The 22,564-nt window shown below is 34.7% G+C and overlaps 2 protein-coding genes across 2 annotated transcripts; both read right to left on the bottom strand.

Annotated features, from left to right (window-relative positions):
* Positions 1-9,300: 9,300 nt before the first annotated feature.
* Positions 9,301-11,890, bottom strand: LOC118061865 (chlorophyll a-b binding protein 7, chloroplastic). Its single transcript, XM_035075473.2, has 6 exons — positions 11,658-11,890; positions 11,370-11,536; positions 10,769-10,915; positions 10,250-10,382; positions 9,947-10,039; positions 9,301-9,788 (listed from the first exon to the last, which is right to left on the bottom strand). The coding sequence occupies exons 1-6, from the start codon at positions 11,829-11,831 to the stop codon at positions 9,486-9,488; spliced, it is 1,017 nt and encodes a 338-aa protein (XP_034931364.1). The 5' UTR covers positions 11,832-11,890; the 3' UTR covers positions 9,301-9,485.
* An 8,067-nt stretch (positions 11,891-19,957) lies between these two features.
* LOC118061867 (calvin cycle protein CP12-3, chloroplastic) lies at positions 19,958-20,753 on the bottom strand. The gene has a single exon (XM_035075475.2). It carries the CDS (start codon positions 20,624-20,626, stop codon positions 20,198-20,200), a length of 429 nt encoding a protein of 142 aa, XP_034931366.1. The 5' UTR covers positions 20,627-20,753; the 3' UTR covers positions 19,958-20,197.
* Positions 20,754-22,564: the final 1,811 nt, after the last annotated feature.

Raw genomic sequence — 22,564 nt, 5'->3', positions numbered from 1 at the left:
AATAATAATGATTAAAATTTCATAAATTATTTCAAATAAAATAAGTAACAATCAAATAAATGAGGATCAATTTTAATGAAAAATAATAAGGGAAGAGCAAATAACAAATATAAAAATAAGGACCATGGTTAATATAAAAATTAAATTTTAAGAGATTAAATTGGAAAATATATATTCAAAACAAAATATATATAGCAATCAAAAGTTTTGAGGGTCAAATTTAATATAATTAGCAAATAATATGACATTTTAAAATTTTTCACAACTTCTGAAAAGTGTTTTCCGCCCAAATTTTTTAGAAAAACATTTTCCTGAAAACCAAATTAAATTTTTCTTTGACTGGAAAGTGTTTTTTTGTTGACCAGCTTTTCTAATAACAAACAAATATATAAAAGTTGTTTTTCATAAACTACTTTCCAATAAAAAACATAGCTTTAGATACCATTTTAACAAATGCCCTGGAAAAAAAAAAAGTCATGCATTTCTTGTTTCCAGTAAATATAAAATTTATTAAAGAAGTATTTTAAAAATAGATTTATTTTGTGTTTCTATCTTTATTTTTTAACCAAACACAATTTATTATATATTTATTAACAAAAAAAACTAAAAGATAATGAGAATTTTTATACCCATCCTCCCAAAACATTATTCACTGGTATGCTATTTTGACAATTTGTTCTTCTATTAACAAAAAAAACTAACAGGAGAAGGGAAGCTTATAGTACCTTTTTTGTGAATAGTTTTTTATCCTTTTTTTTAATTTTATTTTAATTTAATTTTAATTATATCATTTAATATTAGGTTTTTTTGAGATTGAGCTTTATATATATATATATATATATATATATGTGTGTGAGTGTGTGTGTGTGTTTCAATTTATTTTAAATAAGATTATTCCAGGCTTATCAACTGGAACGCGGGTTTTGATAAGTTAATTCGATTAATTTTTTTTTTTCTAATTGTTTTTTTTTTTAATTTCATATTTTTAAACATTAAGTTGATATAGAATTACTTTTCATAATTTATATTCAGTTTGCTTTCAACATCGAGTTAATTGAGAATTGAGCTTTATTACTTGTTTCAATTCTTTTTATACTGGGTTATTATAGTCTCATAACTTGGACCACGGGTTTAGCAAGTCGATTCGGGTCAATGTTTTAAGTCATTTTTTTATTTTATTCTTTTAATTTCATCCCTTAACATTGTTTATATATATATATATATATATATATATATATATATATATATATATATTGAGCTTCATAATTTATTTTAATTTGTGTTATATAAGGTTATCATGGTCTCTTAGCTTGATACGTGGATTGATAAATTAATCTAAATCGATGTAACATGTTTATCATCTCAGTAATTGTAAAAAAAATCTTATCTTAGATATTTATTTTAAGTCAAACTGTGTATTCATTGGTTATCCGGATTATTATTGAACCTACCAAGGAAACCGAGTCACATCATATCAATCTTTACACAATTGAATTTTTCTTGTCCTAGAAAAAAATTAACATCGCCTTTTATGTTGAGTTATTTTTTTTATCCAAATTACATCACATAGCAAACCAATAATCTAGTAATTTTTTATCCTGAAACAATAGATTTATTTCATATCTATGTTTATATCTTTTTAGCCAAACATCTTTTTTATTTTTTTTATCTTGAAATATTAACACTATTTATCCAGGACAATAAAAAATTCATTCATTTTTTTTGTTACTGTAGCCTTAATTTTTTATCTTATTATCAAATGAATTAAAATCTAATTTGATTATGAATTTTTTTAATTTTTTTTGAAAAACATAATTATCTCATTTTTTTCGGTTTAAAAAATATAATCTGTCACGCGGAGTCTCCAATCTAGTACAAATTAAAGTGGAAAGTCCAGCAGGCATGCCCCTTTTTTCTTTTTTTCTTTTTTCAGAGGTTGATTTATGCGATGTTTTGGCTTTCTCTCCCAATGACAGTGAGACTAATTATTTAATTTTCTTTTTTGTTTACTGATAATGGGAGATTGTTAATTATCGACGACTACCCGCAGAATATTATAATTTTATTAGCACAATAATTGCCGACACCATTTATATCTCAAAATCAGCTATAGCCCAAAATTCATCCTCCAATTTTTAAACCCTGGAGTCTTTAATTTAATAGCCACCTAGGAGTCAATTTCTGGAATATTACTATCATGCCCTATTAAAAAAAAATCTCAAGGAATTCCAACATCCTAAACCAATCTCTCAACTGCAATAACCACCAATTATTACAAGCTGATGGGAAAGGGAGAGCAGATGAGAATTTTGGCATGGGTTAAGCAAAGGAAGATCAAAAGTCTTCCCGGTAAATAAGAGATTGATAGACAGTCTATGATGCCTAAATGGGTGGCATTTGGTCAAACAAGTGGCAGGTAACTGGAAACCGCGTCGTCCTTTGTCCTAGGAGTCACGTAAATGCCGCCCTTATTCTCTACTTTTCACACACCACATTCACGTGCCCACCACCAGAAAACACTCCCGAAGCCAAGCCTGGTTCTTCTCCGTCTGATTTTGCCCTCGCAGATCTTCTCAATATGCAACAATGGAGGTCCATCTGAGGCGGCCAGGTGAGTTGAAATGACCAAAACAACCTTGGATTGGATGTCCTTTACTAGAGTTGCTTACAACTGGTTCATCCTTGTCTCCTCTTGGCTATTGCGCGTGAACAGCAACGTGCGTCTGTGCTGGCGGGGTCGGGTGAATGATTCTGATCAACTTGTGTGTGTAATTTGTACTTGGTAGGGCACTGCAAGAATTAATACGAGTGCAGGAGTGGTGTTTGCAGCACAGTAAAACATATGTAGGAGTGGTGGAGCTATCGTCCGGACAGTAGCGTGTTGTTGGAAGCAGCTGTATTTAAGGTACGATGCATTTGGTCGGATTCTGTGACTTCTGCTCCCTTTTTTTCTCCGTGCATTTCACCTACCGTTACATATGCATGCCATGTGAACTTTTTTAACTTTTTATCATAATAATTCACGATGAAGTCTGCTTGAGGGTATAGCTTAAATTACTTTTTATTTGAAATAATATTTTCACTGTAAGTGTATATTCATTTTGATTAAAAATAAATACGAGTTTAAATCTTATTCTTGTGGATAGTTATATTATTACATTGATCTATTGATTTTCATGTGGAACGCAATTATTTACGTAACAGTTGATATTTCAATGATATTTTAATTTATTGAAATATGTTGTATTACGAGTATTAAAGTATTACAAAATCATGTGATCATTGTCTGTGTTTATAATTTTTAGTGTATCTTTTGTGATTACTTTTTGAGATAGATCATGATGTGATTGCATATTATCACGTTATATCAATATTTTTTTTTTTTATCCTTTTCTTTCTTAAGAGGATAGAGTATAATTTTACTTATGCAACACGGGAAGCTCAACCGGCTTAACTTTCTAAGTTCAAAAACTTTTTTTTTTATTATTATTCTAATTTGAATATTCAGATTAATTTATATTTATTTTAATTAATTTTATAAGTTTTAAAGTTCAAAATCATGTAAATTTTTAATAACCCTAAAATTTATAATACTCGAATTAATCATCTCTAAAAAATAATCATGGAAAATATAAAAACTATCTTGAACAATATCTTATTTGCGTGGAAAATTGAATACAAATCTCTCTTGAAATTTCTTGAAGAAGGACATATGAATCCTACCACCAATTCTATTAAAAATCATCTATTTACATGTTTTATTTTTGCCCCGATGTTCATTTAAAAGAATAAGTGTTAGGGTCATCAGTCACCCTGATTAAAAAGAATAGATCAATTTATCAGAATAAAAAGATTTAATTAATAATCTAACATATGAATTTTGTTTTGGACTATTTGAATTTTCGTGGTACCACCGTAACATTGACGGGAATGGAATGCAGTCCCTCCTAACTATTTTGTACACTATTAAGCACTAAATAAGGGAATTGTGGTCCTGAACCATTGACTTGTTTGCAACGAAGAAAACGTGATCCCGGGCTACTGTTTGCCGGTGGGACAAGCCACGGCGTTTGCTGTTGTGCCGGCCTACATCTTTGAATATTTGCGAAACAAACAAAATTCACGTAGTTAATATTGCTACATGATAAATTAATTTAAAACACTAATTATCTCTACACAATCATTTTCAGTCTTTCGTGGTTTTTAATTTGAATTTAAATTGTTATTAATTCAGATTTCTCTTTCTTTTCTTTATCTGTCCACTTAGTTAATAATAAAAACTAATTATTATCTTTTTAAAATGATGTAATGTAATTAGATTGATCACACTCATCAAATAGGACATTAAAATTTATTGGTAGATTAAAAATATATTCCGATCCCGTAAAATAAGTTCATTATTATCCCAAAAAAAAAAAAACAAATCAAACTAAGGATTTTTAAAACTTTTTACCTTTTTTAAGATAAAAAAATATTTTTAAACCAGTTTAAACTTGTTTGAAATTAAATGTTTTTTTTTTCAAATATATTTCATATCAACTTGATAATTCATTGAAATAGGTTCTCATAAATATTCATTGAAAAATTAAACTAAAAAATCAATAAAACCACAGCAACTTTTACTTAAAACAACTTATAAATGTGGACTTTGATGAAGATCCAAAAGATTCAAGTAGATAAATGGCTAGTTGATTATCTATATGATCAATCGATGTATTAATTCTAACAATTTGATTTAGTATCTATAGCCAAAATAGTTAGTATTTGATAAATCAAAATGGCCGGTAACTAGTATCTATATAGTATCATTTTTTGTGTATTTGGAGATTCTTTAATGCTTAAATAGATATTTTGTTTGAGAGAAAAAACATTGATTTTTTTAAAGACTCTTAAGTAAATATGTTGTTGTTCATGGAGATTAAATACGTTTTTCTTTTAAGGATCCAATGGCTCTTTATAACTTATCATCTTATCTTTTGATGAAGGGGGTGACTTAAAAATCATCTTTTTTTGATATCATTAAAACATATCTTATATGTCAAAGAAAAAAAATATCTCTAACTCATTAAAAAAATAATATTTATGATTTATCATAGGAAAATATCATTGACTCATCATAAGAGAAATATCTTTGAATCATTAGAATCTTATGGTCCAATATGAAACCTAATAAGATTGTCAGAGCCACTTGTATATAGGCTTAGCACTTGCCTAAACGCAAGGATAATTGGTGTAGCAACTTATCATGACCATACAGGTTTAGGCTTAGCACTTAGCCGAGCCTGAGGGTGATGAACGTGACTACTCACCGGACCCATATACACCCAAGCATAGTGCTTGGCTAAGCCCAGTAATGTTAAGCCTAATAGATTGTCAAATTCATATATGCTTGGACACAATGCTCTGTTAAGCTTAAGGGTATTGGGTTATTCACCTCACCTTTAGTTCTTTCAGACGAGGATCAAGGTAAAAATAAACCATGATGATTCATCGGACTTATATGATATAATTTTTAGTTTGTTGAAAATTACGTAAGCACAAACAAATAAATATTGAAAAAAAACTTAATAAATAGACAAACCAAAAGGTTTAATAAAATTAAAGCTTATAATTGATTATTAAGTAAAAAACTAAAACTCCTAGGTGTTTCCCCATAGCATAAGCTTGTTGTTCATCCTTTTATATTTTATCATGAAGGTATTGTTTTTTCTTTTCAATTTCTTTTTTAAATTCTTTTTTGTGCAATTGCATTCGTTTTGAGTCAAATTCAAGGGAGATTGAATCAAATTTCTTGGCTAAGGATGAAACTGAAAGACAAGAGACCAAAGCAGAAAATACATCATAATGGTTATTGGAGACTTATATAATTGTTAACTTCAGGGCTTATGAGATTAGTTGAGGTACGTGCAATCTGACTCGGACACCTATGTTAATATATATAAAAAAAACAATGATAATAATAATGAAATTGATAAAGAAAAAAACAACTAAAAAGGAAGGAAATTTCTTTGTAGCGACATTCTACTATTCACTACAATAGTCAAGTCATGTGCACGACTTTCCTAAAAAAAAAAAACACTTGCCTTGGATATAGGAGTTTTTTTTTGTAGGTCTAGTTAGTGGTATTTTTATCTATTCAATATTTTCAATTACATTAAAATAATAAAAATAACCACGAGGATAAAATAATCAACACAATAGGAGCAAGTGTGTCTCAATACTTTCATATTTTTTTTTATAAACATTCAAATTAAATACCGTGTCATTGAATTAAAAAATACAAGTAATTATGATTAGGAGTATTTTGATCATTTAGCATCGATTGTTTTTGTTTGTATACTTGATTAGGAGATAATGTAATTTAATATTTAAATAATATATATTTTTAAATTTAAAAAAATTACTGGCACTTTGGAGTCACCATGTATTTTGACTGGCGTGTGTGGTGACTGTTAATGGTTAAAAAGTAGGCTCTAGTTGTATAATTTTATTCCTCATCTCTATTACTGATAGAGCGTCTTGTCAAAAAAATAAACAATATTCTCTTAGCTTTAATTATTAGTATTATATATTTATTATTAATAATTTTTTATATCATTTCTTAATTTCATTTCAATACACAGACATAATTGTTTTTGTAAAATAAAAAATATTAAAGTACAATGGAGAAGCGCCGGGCATCAAAGCTAGTAGTGCAAAAGAAAATAAGAACGAGGGTGGTGGTGTATCATAGCCTTTGTTTGTTTTTATATTTCAAGAATGTTTTTAGAAAATATTTTTTTTTTTATTTTTTTTTTTTAAATTAATTTTTTTAAATATTTTTAAATCATTTTAATATATTAATATCAAAATTAATTTTTAAAAATAAAAAATATTATATTAATATATTTTAAATAAAAAAATATTTTAAAAAACAACAACAATCACTCTACCAAAAAGTTATATACTACTTTTGTGTTTTCTTAGCTGAACGAAACGAATCACGTGGCTAACGAAAGTACAGACCGCGTGCCCACGCACTGCAGAAACACGAAAACCATGCAGTGCCAGCTGTTTAAACCAGGAACGTCGCAAATTGAACATCAATCAAAATCGAATAAACAGTAGTAGAAAAAAATAATAACAAGTGGAGTATGGTGTATTTACTTGTATTTGTACACCACGAAATACTCTACAATATGACAGTAGGGAACCGTACGATTCCACGGAATCCGATAAGAACAAGCAGTCACATCCCATCATCACTTTTATTACAATATAGAAACGTCCACTATCTGTACGGGCCACTTTATTTAGAAAGTGTTCAAGATTACGGTAATGCTGGTATTTAAATTGTTTTTTTTATATATATTAAAATATTTTTTATATTAATATATTAAAATATTTTAAAATATCAAAAATAATTAATTTAAAGTAAATAAAAAAATAAAATATTTTTAAAATACAAAAACAAATAAATCATTAATGTTATTACTTTTTGCTTCCTCCACTTGCCACCATTCAATAAGACAGGGGACTGATTTTGTGCTATAAAAATTTGGTGTTGATAAAAAAATTAAATTATAAAAATAAAAAATATTATATTAATGTATTTTTTAAAAATAATAATTTAAAATGATAAGAAAGATAATGTTTATTTTTTCTCCTGTGATTTCAAATCTTTAAATTAGAATTTAAATGGAAGGTCAAATATATTTTATCCAATAAAGGAATAAAATAAACAAAGGGGCTGTGCTGTTATTCATTGAAAAAAACGAACAAAAAAAATTACAATAAATCTCTAAAATATTATGAAATCATAAATATTATTCAAAAGTGTGAAGTTTTTATGTCCAATATATCCTTAATTATTATGAAAAACAAACGAAAAAGAAGTCAAATTAAAAAAAAAACTTAAAAATTTAGAGCCGGGATACTAAAAAAAATCAAACCAAGATTGAAAAAAAATAAAAGTGAAAACAATATTGTTCATTCACTTAAAATAATCATGCTTAATCCTTTTTTTTATATTAATTTTCAAATTATGAAATATTTTTTGAATTTAACTATTTTTTAAGTGAAATTAAGAAATATTTTAGTACAAAATAAGATTTTTATACCATTATGTTAAGTACTAGTTACATGACTTGCGCGATACCGCGGGTTATTTTTTTTGCATAAAAAATATATAAAAAAACTAAGATTTAAAAGTTTTGAGTTTTTCTGCAAAGCTATACCAAGAGTCTTGAGTTGGCTGCAACGACTAACCTAAAGAGTAATATTTATAATATAATAATAACATTAAACTTGCATGACCAAGTTTAAGTGAGTCTGACTGTAACACTAGACCAAGAATATTGGATGTAGGTCTAGCTATAAGTCGTGTCACAAGAGTATGATAATTAAATATATTAATTAAAAAAAAACCAACAAGAAGAAAACAACTAATGAAGAAAAATATTTTTTTTTTGAATTAATTGGGTACACCCTTTAAACTAGGTTATCTTGTAAAACCTGGGATTCATATCATGAAAGTTTGATAATAAATAGAAAAAAATTTGATGAGTTTATCCAAAATTAATTGGTTAACCTATCAAACCAAAGTTTACCGTCAAGCTCAGGATACATGTCATGAAATTCTTGATAATTAAATAGAAAGAAATTTAACATTAACAAACTAAACTAAATAAAAAAAATTAATTAAAAAAATCAGGGCTAACTCGTTAAATCAGGTTAATCCATCAAACTCGGGATCCATATCATGAAAATCTAATAACTAAAAAAAAAAAAAACCCTAACAAACTAAATCAAATAAAAAAAATTCATTAAAAAACAAAACAAAATAAAATAAAAAAACTTTTATAATACAATAATAATAATAATAATAATAATATAATATATTAATAAGTGGTACTATACCTTTCCCACGAGTATTACTTTAATGAAGGTGTTGGTGTCAAATCTTTCATATATCCAAACAATAGTTTCAGATGATAATTCCCGAGGGATACTAAAAAGAGAAAAAGAAAAAGCGAAGGCAAAAACACATATGAAGGTAGGTGAATGAACCCTTGGCATGTTTAATGGCCCCATCCACGGTTCTTCACCATTAGCTTTCGAGAGGCGGTGGTCCAACCAACCACCCAACCACGCCAGGCCTTTGAGAGGACAGCTGGTCCAATCCCCAAGTCACCCCATGTGCTAATAATCCATGTACGGACTCTGTATTTAGTGGATCATACGGATTCCTTTTCAAGGCTCGCTGTTACCAATCCCATATGTTTTTTTTTTTTTCCCACTCCTTGGCTAATGATCTCTATGTATTAAAATTAAAAATAAATTAAAAAGAGTAAGAAAATCTTTTAAACATAAAATCAAAAGCACTGATCTGATAGAGACCCATCTACGGGGTTATATTGCATTTTGTACCATGATCTAATCGGGTCGACGGGCGGACGGAGGAACGGTACCTCGTATGCACCTTTCTGAACACCTAAGAGAAATATCTACACCAACTTGAGCGTGGAAAACAGATTGTTGTGAAGGGGATCTGATATGTGCTCGACAAGGTTCTGAACAGGCCCTTTACCGGTCAAAGCTGCTTGGATGTAAAAGCCTAACCAGGCAACCATTGCCAGGCGCCCATTTTTAATTTCTTTCACCTTCAACTCCTCAAAAGATACAGGGTCTTTGGAGAGGTTCAAGGGATCGAAGAGGATTCCCCCAGGGTAATTGATATCTCCTGGCAAATAAATTCCCAGAGGTTCCAAAGCCTCAATTCCACAGTATCTTGCGTACTCCGGCCCAACCTGTTCACCAAAGAATTTAGATTCCAACACATTTACAATCCATCACTCATTTTGCAAGCCTGAGCCCAGAAAAGGATGCATCACAGGTATCTTTATCATGAAATTAAAAGAGAAGGAAAGCAAGGTGAGATTGAAGTGCTGCTTGATAGAGTGGTTACCATTAGTATGGCTTGACAGAAAGCAATTACAAGCACTCCTTGGCCCCCGGCGAAGTGGAGTCCAGGGATGCCAAGGTAGTCCAGTGTATCTCCCTGGTAATAATTTGAAGAAGCGAGAAGCAAAAGAAATAAATCAGCATGCTGCTTCAGTGGGACATATTCGCTCTTCACAGAGATAGTAAAGAAGTGAACGGTAGACTCTGACTCTTAGGATCCAAACCAACCAGGAATAGGAAATTAGGAATATCTTTAAACACGAATATCTCTTGAAGATTGATGCAAAGAGAGGGTTAATATACTAGCCTTAAGCTTTGAATAGCCAACTCGCCACCATACAGGCTCAATGAAATGAAAGGCACCTGACAAATCCAATACTTCTGGAATCAGAGCACCGAGAGCAGCAAGCATAGCCCAGCGAGCATGAAGTATTTCAAAGCTGCACAAAAATGGAATCAAACTGAGCAAATGACTATTCAGTATTTGAAAAGAGAACTTTGTTCTACTATGTTCATAAGAGAAAAAAATATTAAATACACGGTAAACACTGTAGAAACAGTTCGAACCAAATAAACATTATAGGCATCCATATAAAGGTGAGGAATTAATTGCATATACTCAGATAGCGATCTTCAGCATCAAGCGACGTCGCCTCACTCCAGAAACATAAATGTTGCCCCTAGACTTGTTATGGACGAAAATTTGACTTGAGTTTCAGATTGGCAATTGCGGAGGACATTGTCCCGTGCAATAGACCAAGAATGGCATGGCGCTTAGCCCAGCATGCATATGATTGAGGATATAAAAGGACAGCAAATGGCATACTTGAAGTATCTCTGGAAAGCAACCGGATCCTCAGCTAGACCCGCAACATCAAAGCCATAATCCCCTGGCAGCTCTCCACTAAGATATGTTGGGTACTGGTACGAAATGGGACCGAGCCACCTAGGGCGCTCCTCTCCATACCAGAAGCTGAGAGTTAAAATTCTTCTTGTTGTCAGATTGCAAATTCGCATTGATTGAAAATCAATTAACAAGGAACAATCAACAAAGCAAAAACATTAATCTGTACCGCATGCCTTGTAAACCTGCTACACGCAACCTATTCAATATTCTTGAAAGAAGATATTATACGAAAACCAAGTCCTGGGAAGGGAGGTGCTTCGCTGCTGCTACTACCAATACTCAAGCAGCTCCTTGGTGGCAATTTAAGGCTGGTGGAACAAATGGTGTGCATAGGTGACTTCCAAAGTAATCAGAATACCTCGGGGATGAAAATTCTTGGGGAACAATAAATTAACTTGAAGTAAATTTCCATTCCACCATTCATGCATTTAGTCTGTTCAAAGTTTATTATATTAACTTGTCCGTATTAATTATGATTAAAACAAGAAGAAGGAAAAATGCTTACCCCGATCGACATTACCTCTCTTTACGGGCCTTTTGGGCTAAAGCTTTGAACTTGGAAGATTGTTGAACGGCAAGTTTCTTCCTCTCTTCCAATCGCCTCTGGAGAGACTCTCCAAGGGGGCTATTGGCGATGGCTTTCACAGCCGTGAATGGAATTGCTGAGAATATCACCACTCCAGCAAGCTAATACAAACAATTATATATAGATTCAACAAATAGATAAAAGAAATAATTATATATATCTGAGCCTAGATTGAAAGCAAAATTAATTAAGGATGTAGCATAGAGTGAGGGAAGTATGTACTTCTTGCCATGAAGCTTTGCAGATGGAAGCTGGTAGGCTGGTACTGTTACTGGAGTTGCTTCGAGATTTGGACAACAAGATGTGGGGAACTCTTTGATGGGCGAAGAAAGACGAGGAAGACGCAGAAAAGGAAGCATGTGGATGCACTACTGCCACTGCCAGAGCCATGACCATCAGTGGTCTTTCTCCTTCAGCTCTTGCAACTGGAGGTCGAATCGAATGGATGGGTTATAATAGATAAAATAAAATAAAACAAAATACTAATAATGATGATGGACAGGCTTACACGTGTCCGTGCGGAACTGGTCCACGTAGAATAATAACGAACTTGTCTTAGATACATTCTTAAATAAAGATCCTGATAATAGAGATTAAATGCAATCATTTAGTTTCAATTAATGTCCGGTCTCACAGAACAGAGAAATGGAGCACTAGCAGCAATAGTAGAAGAAAACCCCACAATCTTTTCTAGTTCTTTCTGTCGCAAGCAGAGCCTCGAGCCGCCGCTATACTGTAAGCACTCTCCAATCAATCTCTTTGGATTTTGCTTATATATGCGCTTTGTGATCACCGATTCATCGAATGAATGAGCTTTGTTATTTTGGTTCGGATATAAATTATTTAGGAAGTTTAATTCGGAGAAAGACGAAAGATATTTGAAACCCCACCAATAATTTTTGCCTTTTGTTTTTTCTTCCAGCAAATTTTATTATCGGATATCCTCAGTGCTGTTTCATTTGCTAAAAGTAGATGTCTATTTTGGACAAAAAAGAAGAAGTAAAGTATGATCGGATTAACCTGTGACCGACTTGGATTGTATTGCGTTGCCTTGCTAGCTACTGCTATATTTGTTCATGGGGAAATATCCATATATAAACGATGGAAGATATCGAGCTGTGTTTTCTGTTTCAGTATTTGTATGTTACAGTTGAGACAAAATGAGAAGATGGAACCGGCGAAGCTTCTGGCCAGGAACTTATTGAAGATTGAGAGAGAGTAATGTATAGCTGTGTTTTTCCCTGAATTTTCCACACTTTATTACTGCTATTGAGCTCTTGATTTATACACAGTGTATGCTGAATGTAAGGAATTACAGAGGAATTACAGTAAGTTAATTATAGAATGATTTGCAATTGTTTTCCTAGAATATTGCTGTATTATCTGTCTGCATTGATATACATGATCCTCGGCTGGAATATTGCTGCATTGAATTGCTGCATTATCTGTCTACATGATCCTTGGCTGAAATATTGCTGCATTGTCTGTCTGCATGAATATACATGATCCTCGGCTAGATATCTGGTGGATGTGGTTTTCCAGGATCTGTCTTAATACACCCCCTCAAAATTGAGCTGCCATCAGCAAGAGCAATTTTGCTTCTCAGATGCTCAGTGCGTTGCTTGAAGAGAGGCTTTGTCAGCAAATCAGCAAGTTGATCTTGAGTGTGGACATGTCGGACATGAATAGCCCCACGGTGAACCAGATCGCGCACAAAGTGAAGATCAATTTGGATGTGTTTCATCCTGGAGTGATGCACCGGGTTGTGACTGAGATGTGTGGCTCCAAGATTGTCGCATAATAGTGATGGAGGGGTGGTGAGGTTGAAACCAATTTCATGCAGAAGAGAGTGTATCCAAACAGTTTCGGAGGCTGCATTTGCAAGGGCCCTGTATTCAGCCTCTGTTGAAGATCGTGCGACAGCACGTTGTTTCTTCGAGCTCCATGAAACAGGATTGGAGCCAAGAAATGTAATATAGGCAGACGTGGAGGTGCGATCATCAAGGTTGCCAGCCCAGTCAGCATCCGAAAAAGTGGTGAGGGTTGGAATGAGCATGATTGAGTAGTCGGATACCATAAAAATTGTTTGCTTCAAGTAGCGCAGAGCCTCTTTAGTTGCTGCCCAATGAGTTTGAGTAGGCTTGTGCATGAATTGTGACAACTTGTTTACAACAAACGAGATATCCGGTCTGGTGAGGGACAAGTACTGGAGGCTGCCAATTATTCTTCTGTATTCAGTGCTGTCAAAAGGTTGCAGTGCCATCGTGAAGCTTTAGAGGTTATGCTTGTGGAGAGAGGCTGCACACTTCCTTTGCCCAAGCATGTTGGTGTTGGAGAGAGCAAATCACGAATGTACTTGTGCCTGGGAAAGGAAAATACCACGGGGAATGGGTATGACTTCCATTCCTAAGAAATAATGCAATGAACCCATGTCCTTCAACGAAAAATTTGCAGACCAAGTTGTTTAACAATAGAATTCACAAGTCAGAATTATTGCAGTAATTACCAAGTCATCCAATATACAGAAATAACAGACAATTGAATCAATGCCCGAAAGATAAATAATGAAGAATCTGACTGGGAGTTCTTAAAACCAACTGAAGAATGGTATTCGCAGGCAGAATACCATGCCCTGGGGGCCTGTTTAAGACCATAGATGGCCTTTCGGAGGCGACAGACATGATCAGGCTTGCTTGATCCTTAAAACCCCGGGGGGCTGCCAGGGCATTATAAATAGTTTCTTTGAGTGCCCATGTAAGAAAGCATTATCAATGTCCAGTTGACGCAAGTCCAACCATTTCATTTACAGCAATGGAAAGGATGATTCTAATTGTTGCAGGTTTAACAACAGGACTGAATGTCTCCGTAAAATCCACTCCCGGACGCTGGTGATACCCTTTAGCAACTAAACGGGCTTTTAAATCTGTCCAATGTCCCATCAGATTTTCGTTTTACTCTAAAAACCCATTTACAGCCGACTGGATTACAATGCTTTGGAGGAGGGACCAGCTCCCATGTCCCATGACGCATGAGTGCGGTTAGTTCATGAGACATAGCCTCACGCCAGTGAGGTTCAGAGATGGCTTGACTGACGACACATGTGGGTTCAATGTGCGGGGATTGGGTGTTTGGTGACACTGTGCAGTTGTTTGGGTTTGAAAATCTTGTTCATAGACCGTGTGGTCATGTGATGGGGTCGTGAAGTCGATGGCTGTGGATGGTGAGCTGTGATTTGTGTTTCACTTACAGATTGAGTAGCAGGTCTGGTTCGGTGGTATGGTGGTCACTAGGAAACGGAGGGTGACGGTCAGGGTTTGTGAGTGTGAGGTTCGTTACCAGTAGAAACACATTAATTGAGATGACAAAGTAGAGAAGGTAGAGACTGAAGGATTACCTGGAGGTGTAGTGCATGGCAGAGCATCAACCTGAAACACTAGTGGTGAAGGAGACAGAACAGTAACTGGAGAATCCGAAGGAGAACAGTAGGAAATTTGAAGGGAACAGAGGCAGGCAATGGTATTTGATCTTCATCAAATAAAACGTGGCGCGTGAAATGTAGACACGTTGAGTGCTTAGATCAAGACACCGATAGCATTTTTTGAGTAAGTGAATAGCCTAAAAAGACACAGGACCGGATTTGGGTTCCATTTTGTGTTTATTGTATGTTTGGTGAGAGGGAAACACAGACCACCCAAAATTTTCTCAGTTTGAGATAATTTGGCTGTTGACGAAAAGAGCTTGATATGGGGAAATATTTTTGAGCAGGGGCGTGGGTTGACGATTTATAAGGTATGCTGCTGTGTGAGAAATGCATATGGCAATATGTTAAAGGAAGAAGATGAGCATCATGTAGTAATGTAAGACCAGTTTCCACTAAGTGACCTGAGTTGTCGCCGCTCAGAAACACCATATTTGTTGTGGTGTGTGTGGGGAGCGGGTAGTGAAATTGACTTATTTATACCATTGAGGGAGAAGAAAAGGTTTAATTTCACATATTCACCCCCATTATCTGAGTATATTGTTTTGGATTTTTGCTTTGAAACGATTTTCCACGAGCTTTTGAATTGTTGGAAAAATTTTTGGCAACCCCAGATTTTTTGTTTTCCATAGGATAAAACCACATGTATTTGGTCTGTAGTGATCAATGAAAATGATCCAGTAATATCTAGAGTCATCCAAACCAACACAGTGAGCAGGACCCCAAAACATCAGTATAAATTGAGCATTGAAAGAGCGGATGCATGCTGATAGACTAGTGGATCGAAACAAGGTTGGTTTTGATGTGCTTTATTAATAGAACATGAAGGACATATAGAGGACTTTTGAGCAGTTATAAATGGAAGTGAAAACTGACGAACAACATTGTGAACAGTTTGGGAGGAAGGATGACCAAGCCTTTTGTGCCACCTGTTGAGAGAAGTTTTTTCATGCAAATTAGCAACCATGGGAAAGAGAGTCGCCCCCAGTGTATTCGGGAAGATGTAAACACCATTTTCACATGCACCTTTTGCCAGGATCACCCCCGAGGTCGTGTCCTTCACAAGAAAATAAGATGGGTGAAATTCAATAAGACATTATTGTGAGTTAGTAAAATGGGTGCACAGATATAAGATTTTTGGAGATATCTGGAACACAAAGTGTGTCTTTAAGAGTGAAAGTTTTGTGGTTGATTTTAAGGTTAAGGATCTATATGTGAAACAGTCAACCTGAACCATCACCGAGCACGACTTCATCAGTGCCATCATATTCAGAGTGAATTGATAGTGTTGTTGAGGTCACCAGTAAATATTATGTTGATGGCAGCAGAGTCCATGAGCCATTTATTGTCTGTGGCATTGGATGCAGAGGTGCAGTTTGCTGTGACTGCATTTGAATTTACACGGGGGCATGTCTTCGCCGTGTGAATATTTGAATCACAAAATTGCATTTGGGCTGATACCTTTTTGGTGTTGTATTGGGCCGGCCGAATGGCTTAGAATGATACCGGTTGTCCCTGTGCGGACCTTGGCTGCGTGAGAAGCCATTCGGTTTTGGATTCCTTTGAAAATAATTTCCAGAAGAGTGCTTGCGATTTGTGTAATTCGCTGAAGCAACAAGTTGATGGGTAGCCGATTCTAGCCGCCGAAGATAGCTGTCATGGACCAACCAGCAGATTCAATGAAGTTTCTTCAAAAGTTTAATGATTTCTCCCTTGCACGAATTGGTGCAGCAATTTCCCTGAAATCAGAACCCAAATCATGAAGAATATAAAGGGTTAGATCGTCATCGGAGATGGGATGATCGATTAGAGCGATTTCATCTGCCAACGCTTTCACTGCGTGGAGATACTCCTGAATCGATCGATTTCCTTTTTGAATCAAGGTAAGGTCTTCCTTGAGTTGCATAGCTCTCGTTCGAGATCGGCTAGCAATACATGTGACTAGTTTCTTCCATGCTCATGAGATGTTTTAAGTGGGTGGCGATGAGGGGAGTAATGGAGGTGGAGGTGGAGGCAAGAATTGCAAACTGAGAATTAACTTGTCCTGCCCGAACCCAATGGGTTTTTTTCATGGCAGAGTGGGGAGTGCCATCAGATGAAGGGCACACTGAGATACCAGTAAACATAATCAGCAGATCATACCACGATAAGAAGAGCTTCAAATTGGGCACGCCATTGTGGAAAGGTGGAGGGAATTAATTTCTCGTTTGAATTTGAGCTGTAATATTGAGAGCAATCAGTGGGATTCCTGTGTGGGAGGTGGGTTGAGTGGTCAAATTTTTGGGATAGAGACATGTTGGAAGCAGGGATCGTAGTCTCGTTTTGAGTTTTTGGCGCTCTGATACCATATTGAAGATTGAGAGAGAGTAATGTATAGCTGTGTTTTTCCCTGAATTTTCCACACTTTATTACTGCTATTGAGCTCTTGATTTATACACAGTGTATGCTGAATGTAAGGAATTACAGAGGAATTACAGTAAGTTAATTATAGAATGATTTGCAATTGTTTTCCTAGAATATTGCTGTATTATCTGTCTGCATTGATATACATGATCCTCGGCTGGAATATTGCTGCATTGAATTGCTGCATTATCTGTCTACATGATCCTTGGCTGAAATATTGCTGCATTGTCTGTCTGCATGAATATACATGATCCTCGGCTAGATATCTGGTGGATGTGGTTTTCCAGGATCTGTCTTAATAGAACTAAACCTGGAAGAGCCTATTGACAAAAAAAAATTAATGTTTTGTTGCAAGCATTTATTTATTAGCTAAGAATTGAAGGCTTAAACCCTAAAAATTTCATTCACTTCCGACCTGGTGTTCATAACTTGGGTTTATGGCCATCTAATTGGTGTTTTGGTTGCTTTCCTTTTTCGTTTTTAAGTTCCAGATTTGTACACACTTTTTGTTCACTCGTTTTTGTTTTCTTTATAGAGTGCTGGTTGTCTTTTGCCGGCTCTTCTTGAGATTGTTTTTAGAAGAGGATGTGTCCAAAGTCCTCTTTGCCATTTCCATGGATCTCCAATGAAATTCTGATGAAACTGGAGAAGAAAGATTTGTCCCGGGAAAGGTACTGTGACCTTTCATCACAGGAAATTGCCGAACTCATCTGTTTTCACAAGATAGACAGAACACTGCACATTTCATCCACCAATTCCCAAAGCTAAACCTTGCAGCACATGTTCAGCCCATAATTCACACTGCGATGAGGGGTGAACCAACAGCATCACCAGACTTTCAATGGGAGGACAAGTTTCACGGATACACGGAGCCATTTTGGGATAATGATGTTGATTCTGTTCTTCATCACCAGTACTTTATGCTTAATGAGCAGTACATTGACAGGGACCGTGTGCTGAATTTCTCGGTGCCAATCTATGAGTATCGGCTCCTGTAGTATCAGATAAATGGCTTGGTTCATAAACAATTTTAGTCTCTTTTAGGCATCTTATCTTGCCATAAAAGCATCTGCCTCCAACAGAGTTGTTGGACCTGCAGCCTCTGCCCGTGACTGTGTTGAGAAATCCATCGTATGAAGTTCTTCGTTGAGATTTTAAGCATTTTATTCCAGTGGTTCTTTGCAATACAGATGGCATTGTCAGAGTGTCATCTGTGCAGTGTATAGTGCACATCTTAAAGAAATTGCAGGGAATGCTATCGTGATTAGGAGAGATTTTGGTAGAAATCTTGGCTTGCAGGTTGTTGAATTAATGGACTGGAAGTTGCTCGAAAAAGGCTCGAGTATTCGTCAACACTCTGGCGAAATTAGATGCTTTATGCTGGAAACGGCATAAGTAACCAAGTATATTCATCAATTTAGTCTTTTTATCATCGGGGTCAAGGCAGCCTTCTTGGAGGTTATTGTCTCTACATTGCTAGTCGTATAGAGAACAAGATACAAATTGTGCCTTTGTCATCTTCTCTAGCAAATGCCAGTGATCTTGGGGAATGAATAAGAGCTACATTCCATTGTCTTTTCAATTCTCCTCTGGAAATAAATAAACATTCAGGGTGTAGATATTGCCAATTTTTAGCCAAGGTGCCAGCTATGACGGAAACTGATATATTCTTCTAGAGTCCATCATGCACAGAACGGAAAAAATGTCGAGAGAAGCCAGAAAGCATTTACAACTCACTGCTGTAGATCTGATGGCATACTAGAGTGTGGGTGGTGGAGAGAAGCCGGCTTTTCTGCTGCAGTCTACTGAGGTATTAGAGCCTTCCATTCAAAAAATTCAGGAAGAAATGTTGAGAGCCACTTTGTACATAGAGTTGGCTACTTGCATGAGGGCTTTAGCAGCTTGGATCAAGTAGTTGTTTCCAACTGTTTAAAGCTGGGTGGATTCATTTTTCTGTCATGTGTAGTTCAATGTGTTGGGTAGCGACTTTCTCGGCACATTTGGTGGTTGTGATGGGAAATCGATGCTGTTACAGATCTTCTTCAGATGACAATTCATGCTAGCAAGCTCTTCAAGATATCCCGGGAAAATGTGTCATCCTTCGCCACAAACCTCGTAGAGAATTCTACAAGAAATTCTTACATGAAGCATTTCCACAGGAAACTCATTCGCCCCATTTCCTACATGATAATTTTAATGCTGAAGTTATTGAGCACTAGCAGGATGCTATAGAGTTATGTTAGAGTCACCGGATGCCGTGTATATAGGAGGCTCACTCAGAATTGAAACTGCTAAAATCTCCTGGCAGGTAGTTACAGGCATGTTTCTGATCACCTTTCGAAGCTTGTTGAGAACACATGGAGTGATCTAGGAGCCGAGTAAATGCGTTGCTATCGGAGCTCCTTTCTCTGAATCATGGTAGGATAGCATCTCATTATTAAATCAGTTTTACTTGCTATTTAATGATAGAATCATGGCTGAAAAGGCTTTTGCTTTATTAATACTACTACTATTAGTTTTCACGACACTTGTTAGTTCTTTTACTAGACTAAGTTGCAGCATCATGATCGAGTAGTATTCATCGATGAAGCTTGTAGTAGCTACCACCAAACCATCCTCGTAAACAGGATAAAGATAGTAATAGTACTGAAAAGCACAAATATAACTTTATTATTGTAAAAAAGTTGTTGCTGACTTGGCTTTTTGCAGCGGAGATGGGGGTTGTAATTTACAAGGAGGGGATCAGGGTAGTAATCAAGATAAGGAAGCAAAATACACGTATAATTATTACAAAGCATACAACTACTTGAGAGAGAGAAGAGAAAAGTGATGATCAAGTCGGAGCTGATGAAGGTGGTGCTGGTGAGACGTCGCTGCATAATCAATCTTCGTAGATGCGACACTCGTCAGTCTCAGGATTGTCTTGACAATAATACTCGAGAGGATCCTGCTTCTCCAACCTGAGCCTGAAATCGGCCTTTGCTTGGCTCACCTCTTCCACCTCGTCCCATGCTACCTTGCACTCGACTGATGTCGCGTCTCCCTTGCATGCTTCCTTCGCTTCTGTCACTTTTTTCTCTATCATCTCTGTCAGCAGCTGGTTCCTCACCAGCGTCCCTTTGAACCTTGCCACGCCTCCTCCACCACCTCCCATGCTTGCGTTCACCCTCATCGCTTTCAGAGCCCTCCTACTACTGTCCCTCCCAGTTGTTTTTATAGCGACAGGTCGTATACTCAACAATTTGTCGCCAAAAGCATCAGATCTTGATGAGAAATTAGATGAAGACAGGATCAAGGAAAGAGATGCCATCTGTTTCTCCTTCTTCTCCTCTCTAGCAAACAGAGCAGTCCTTATCCACAACTACTTCAAAACTAGATTTTTTGTTTCTTAGCAACTTGAATGATTAGGGATATGAATGTAATTTCGTGCTTGATATTGATGATATACTTGGACAAGCATTTCATTGTTGATTTACCAAAACAGCCCTCCCTGCACCTGCACGCCGTCCACAATTCTCGCTGGTCATTAATAATGGTCTCCGTCTCATTTTCCACCAGCGGCGTGGATTACATGAGGGCCTTTTTGCCTAGCTTGAAGATCAAGTAAGGTGGCAGGATTTACTTTTCCAAGCGTGTGAACGGTATAGATTTATTTGGAGATTTCAAGAAAGCATTCATTGTTTTGCTCGCCGACATCAGCAAGTAGCTCTCAGACATTAACCACAGCCAACCAACTTCTTCATGGATTTGATAAGTACAAGGAAAAAAAAAATGGCCATCTCTTTTGTATTTGCCGTTATCACCATTCATGGAGTGATAAGTAGAGGAAAAAAGGAGAGTCCATCTCTTGTCTTTTCTGTTAACAGTATGCTTGTGATTGTTAGTTATTTGAAGTGAAACATGATTTATGTTTTTTTTTTTTATATAAAGAAGTGAAAATAATATAAATTTACTTTAAAAACTATTTTTCTAAAATTATGAAACGCCATGTAAAGTTTAAATGAACTACGTGATGCATCGTCCAACCCGTAAGAACGCTCTCTTCTAAATTTCTGGGGCGCCTGTGCCCATAAACTCCCTTCGGTATCATTATATTATTAAAAAAAAACTAAAAGGTCTCGGTGTTTTCGTGTAAGCAGAAATACTGTGTATTCAGACAGTGTATTATTGATTATTTTATCTTTTACTGCACTTAACAAGTGACCTGGCAACATAGGTAAGGTCGTTTTTGCAAGGAGATACAAATGTTATTTGTTAATTCATTGAGGATAATTTAATCGTTTATTTTTTTTTCATGTATAGTAAAAAATTATGTTACCCTAAAAAAAAATAGCTTTTCATCTAGGAGTATTTGTATATTTTCCCATTTATTTGCACTTGCTACCCTTAAAAGCTCAAAATTAATATCTGCACACTTTTCTTTTAAAAGTAAATAATATATTTAACCTTTAACTTAAAACAATTTGCAAGCTTGGGAGGGCGATTTAGTCTTTACACTATGATTTTCTTGTAAATTCATGTGCCAGAGCTTATTTAATAATTTATATTATTAAAATATTAATAAATCAACAAAAAAAAAGTTGACCGCTTTAACACACGTGTCAGCATGTTATTGTCCCCCACACCATTCTAGAAATATAGCCTTTAAAAATTTATTTATGTTCTTCAATTTATATTTATTTTAAATTTTTTATCATTATTCTTTTGATTTTTATTCGTTCTGATTTTAAAACTTCTTGAAGTTTTTTTTTAAATTTTATCTTTTAGCATTTAATGTCATTTTATTTTTGTATCCAATTTAGTTTTTATTTTTTAATTTTTTTTTAATCCTTTGCATTTATTTTTATTTTGTCCTTTAGAATTTTATTTCATTTTTTTTTATTTTGGTCCTTATTTTTTTCATACTCATTTTATTTAATCTTTTCTTTCATTTGTTTTGTTTTTCAATTTAATCCCTAATTAGTTCCTTTCATTTTTTTTTATAAAAGAATTAGTCCTCATTATTTTAATTTTATTTTTTTAAAAAAATTTATGATTAAAAATTTTGTTTTGTAATTTTTTGCTGTCTGTATTTTATTAGATAATCTCAGTCTCATGATCTGGTTTACCAGTTTTAATGACTAACCTGTTTTAAGTTTGGTTTTTTTTCTTAAATCCTTTTTATTTTTTTTTATCATTTGATATTGATTTATTAGACAAGTTAACGCATGTTGCTTAGTTTTTTTTTTAAAAAAAATTAACTTTGTTT

The sequence above is a fragment of the Populus alba genome, chromosome 5 (genome assembly GCF_005239225.2).
Source record: "Populus alba chromosome 5, ASM523922v2, whole genome shotgun sequence".
Lineage (NCBI taxonomy): Eukaryota > Viridiplantae > Streptophyta > Magnoliopsida > Malpighiales > Salicaceae > Populus > Populus alba.
The sequence above is the reverse complement of the archived record's forward strand: the minus strand, read 5'-3'. Positions and strand labels throughout refer to the sequence as shown.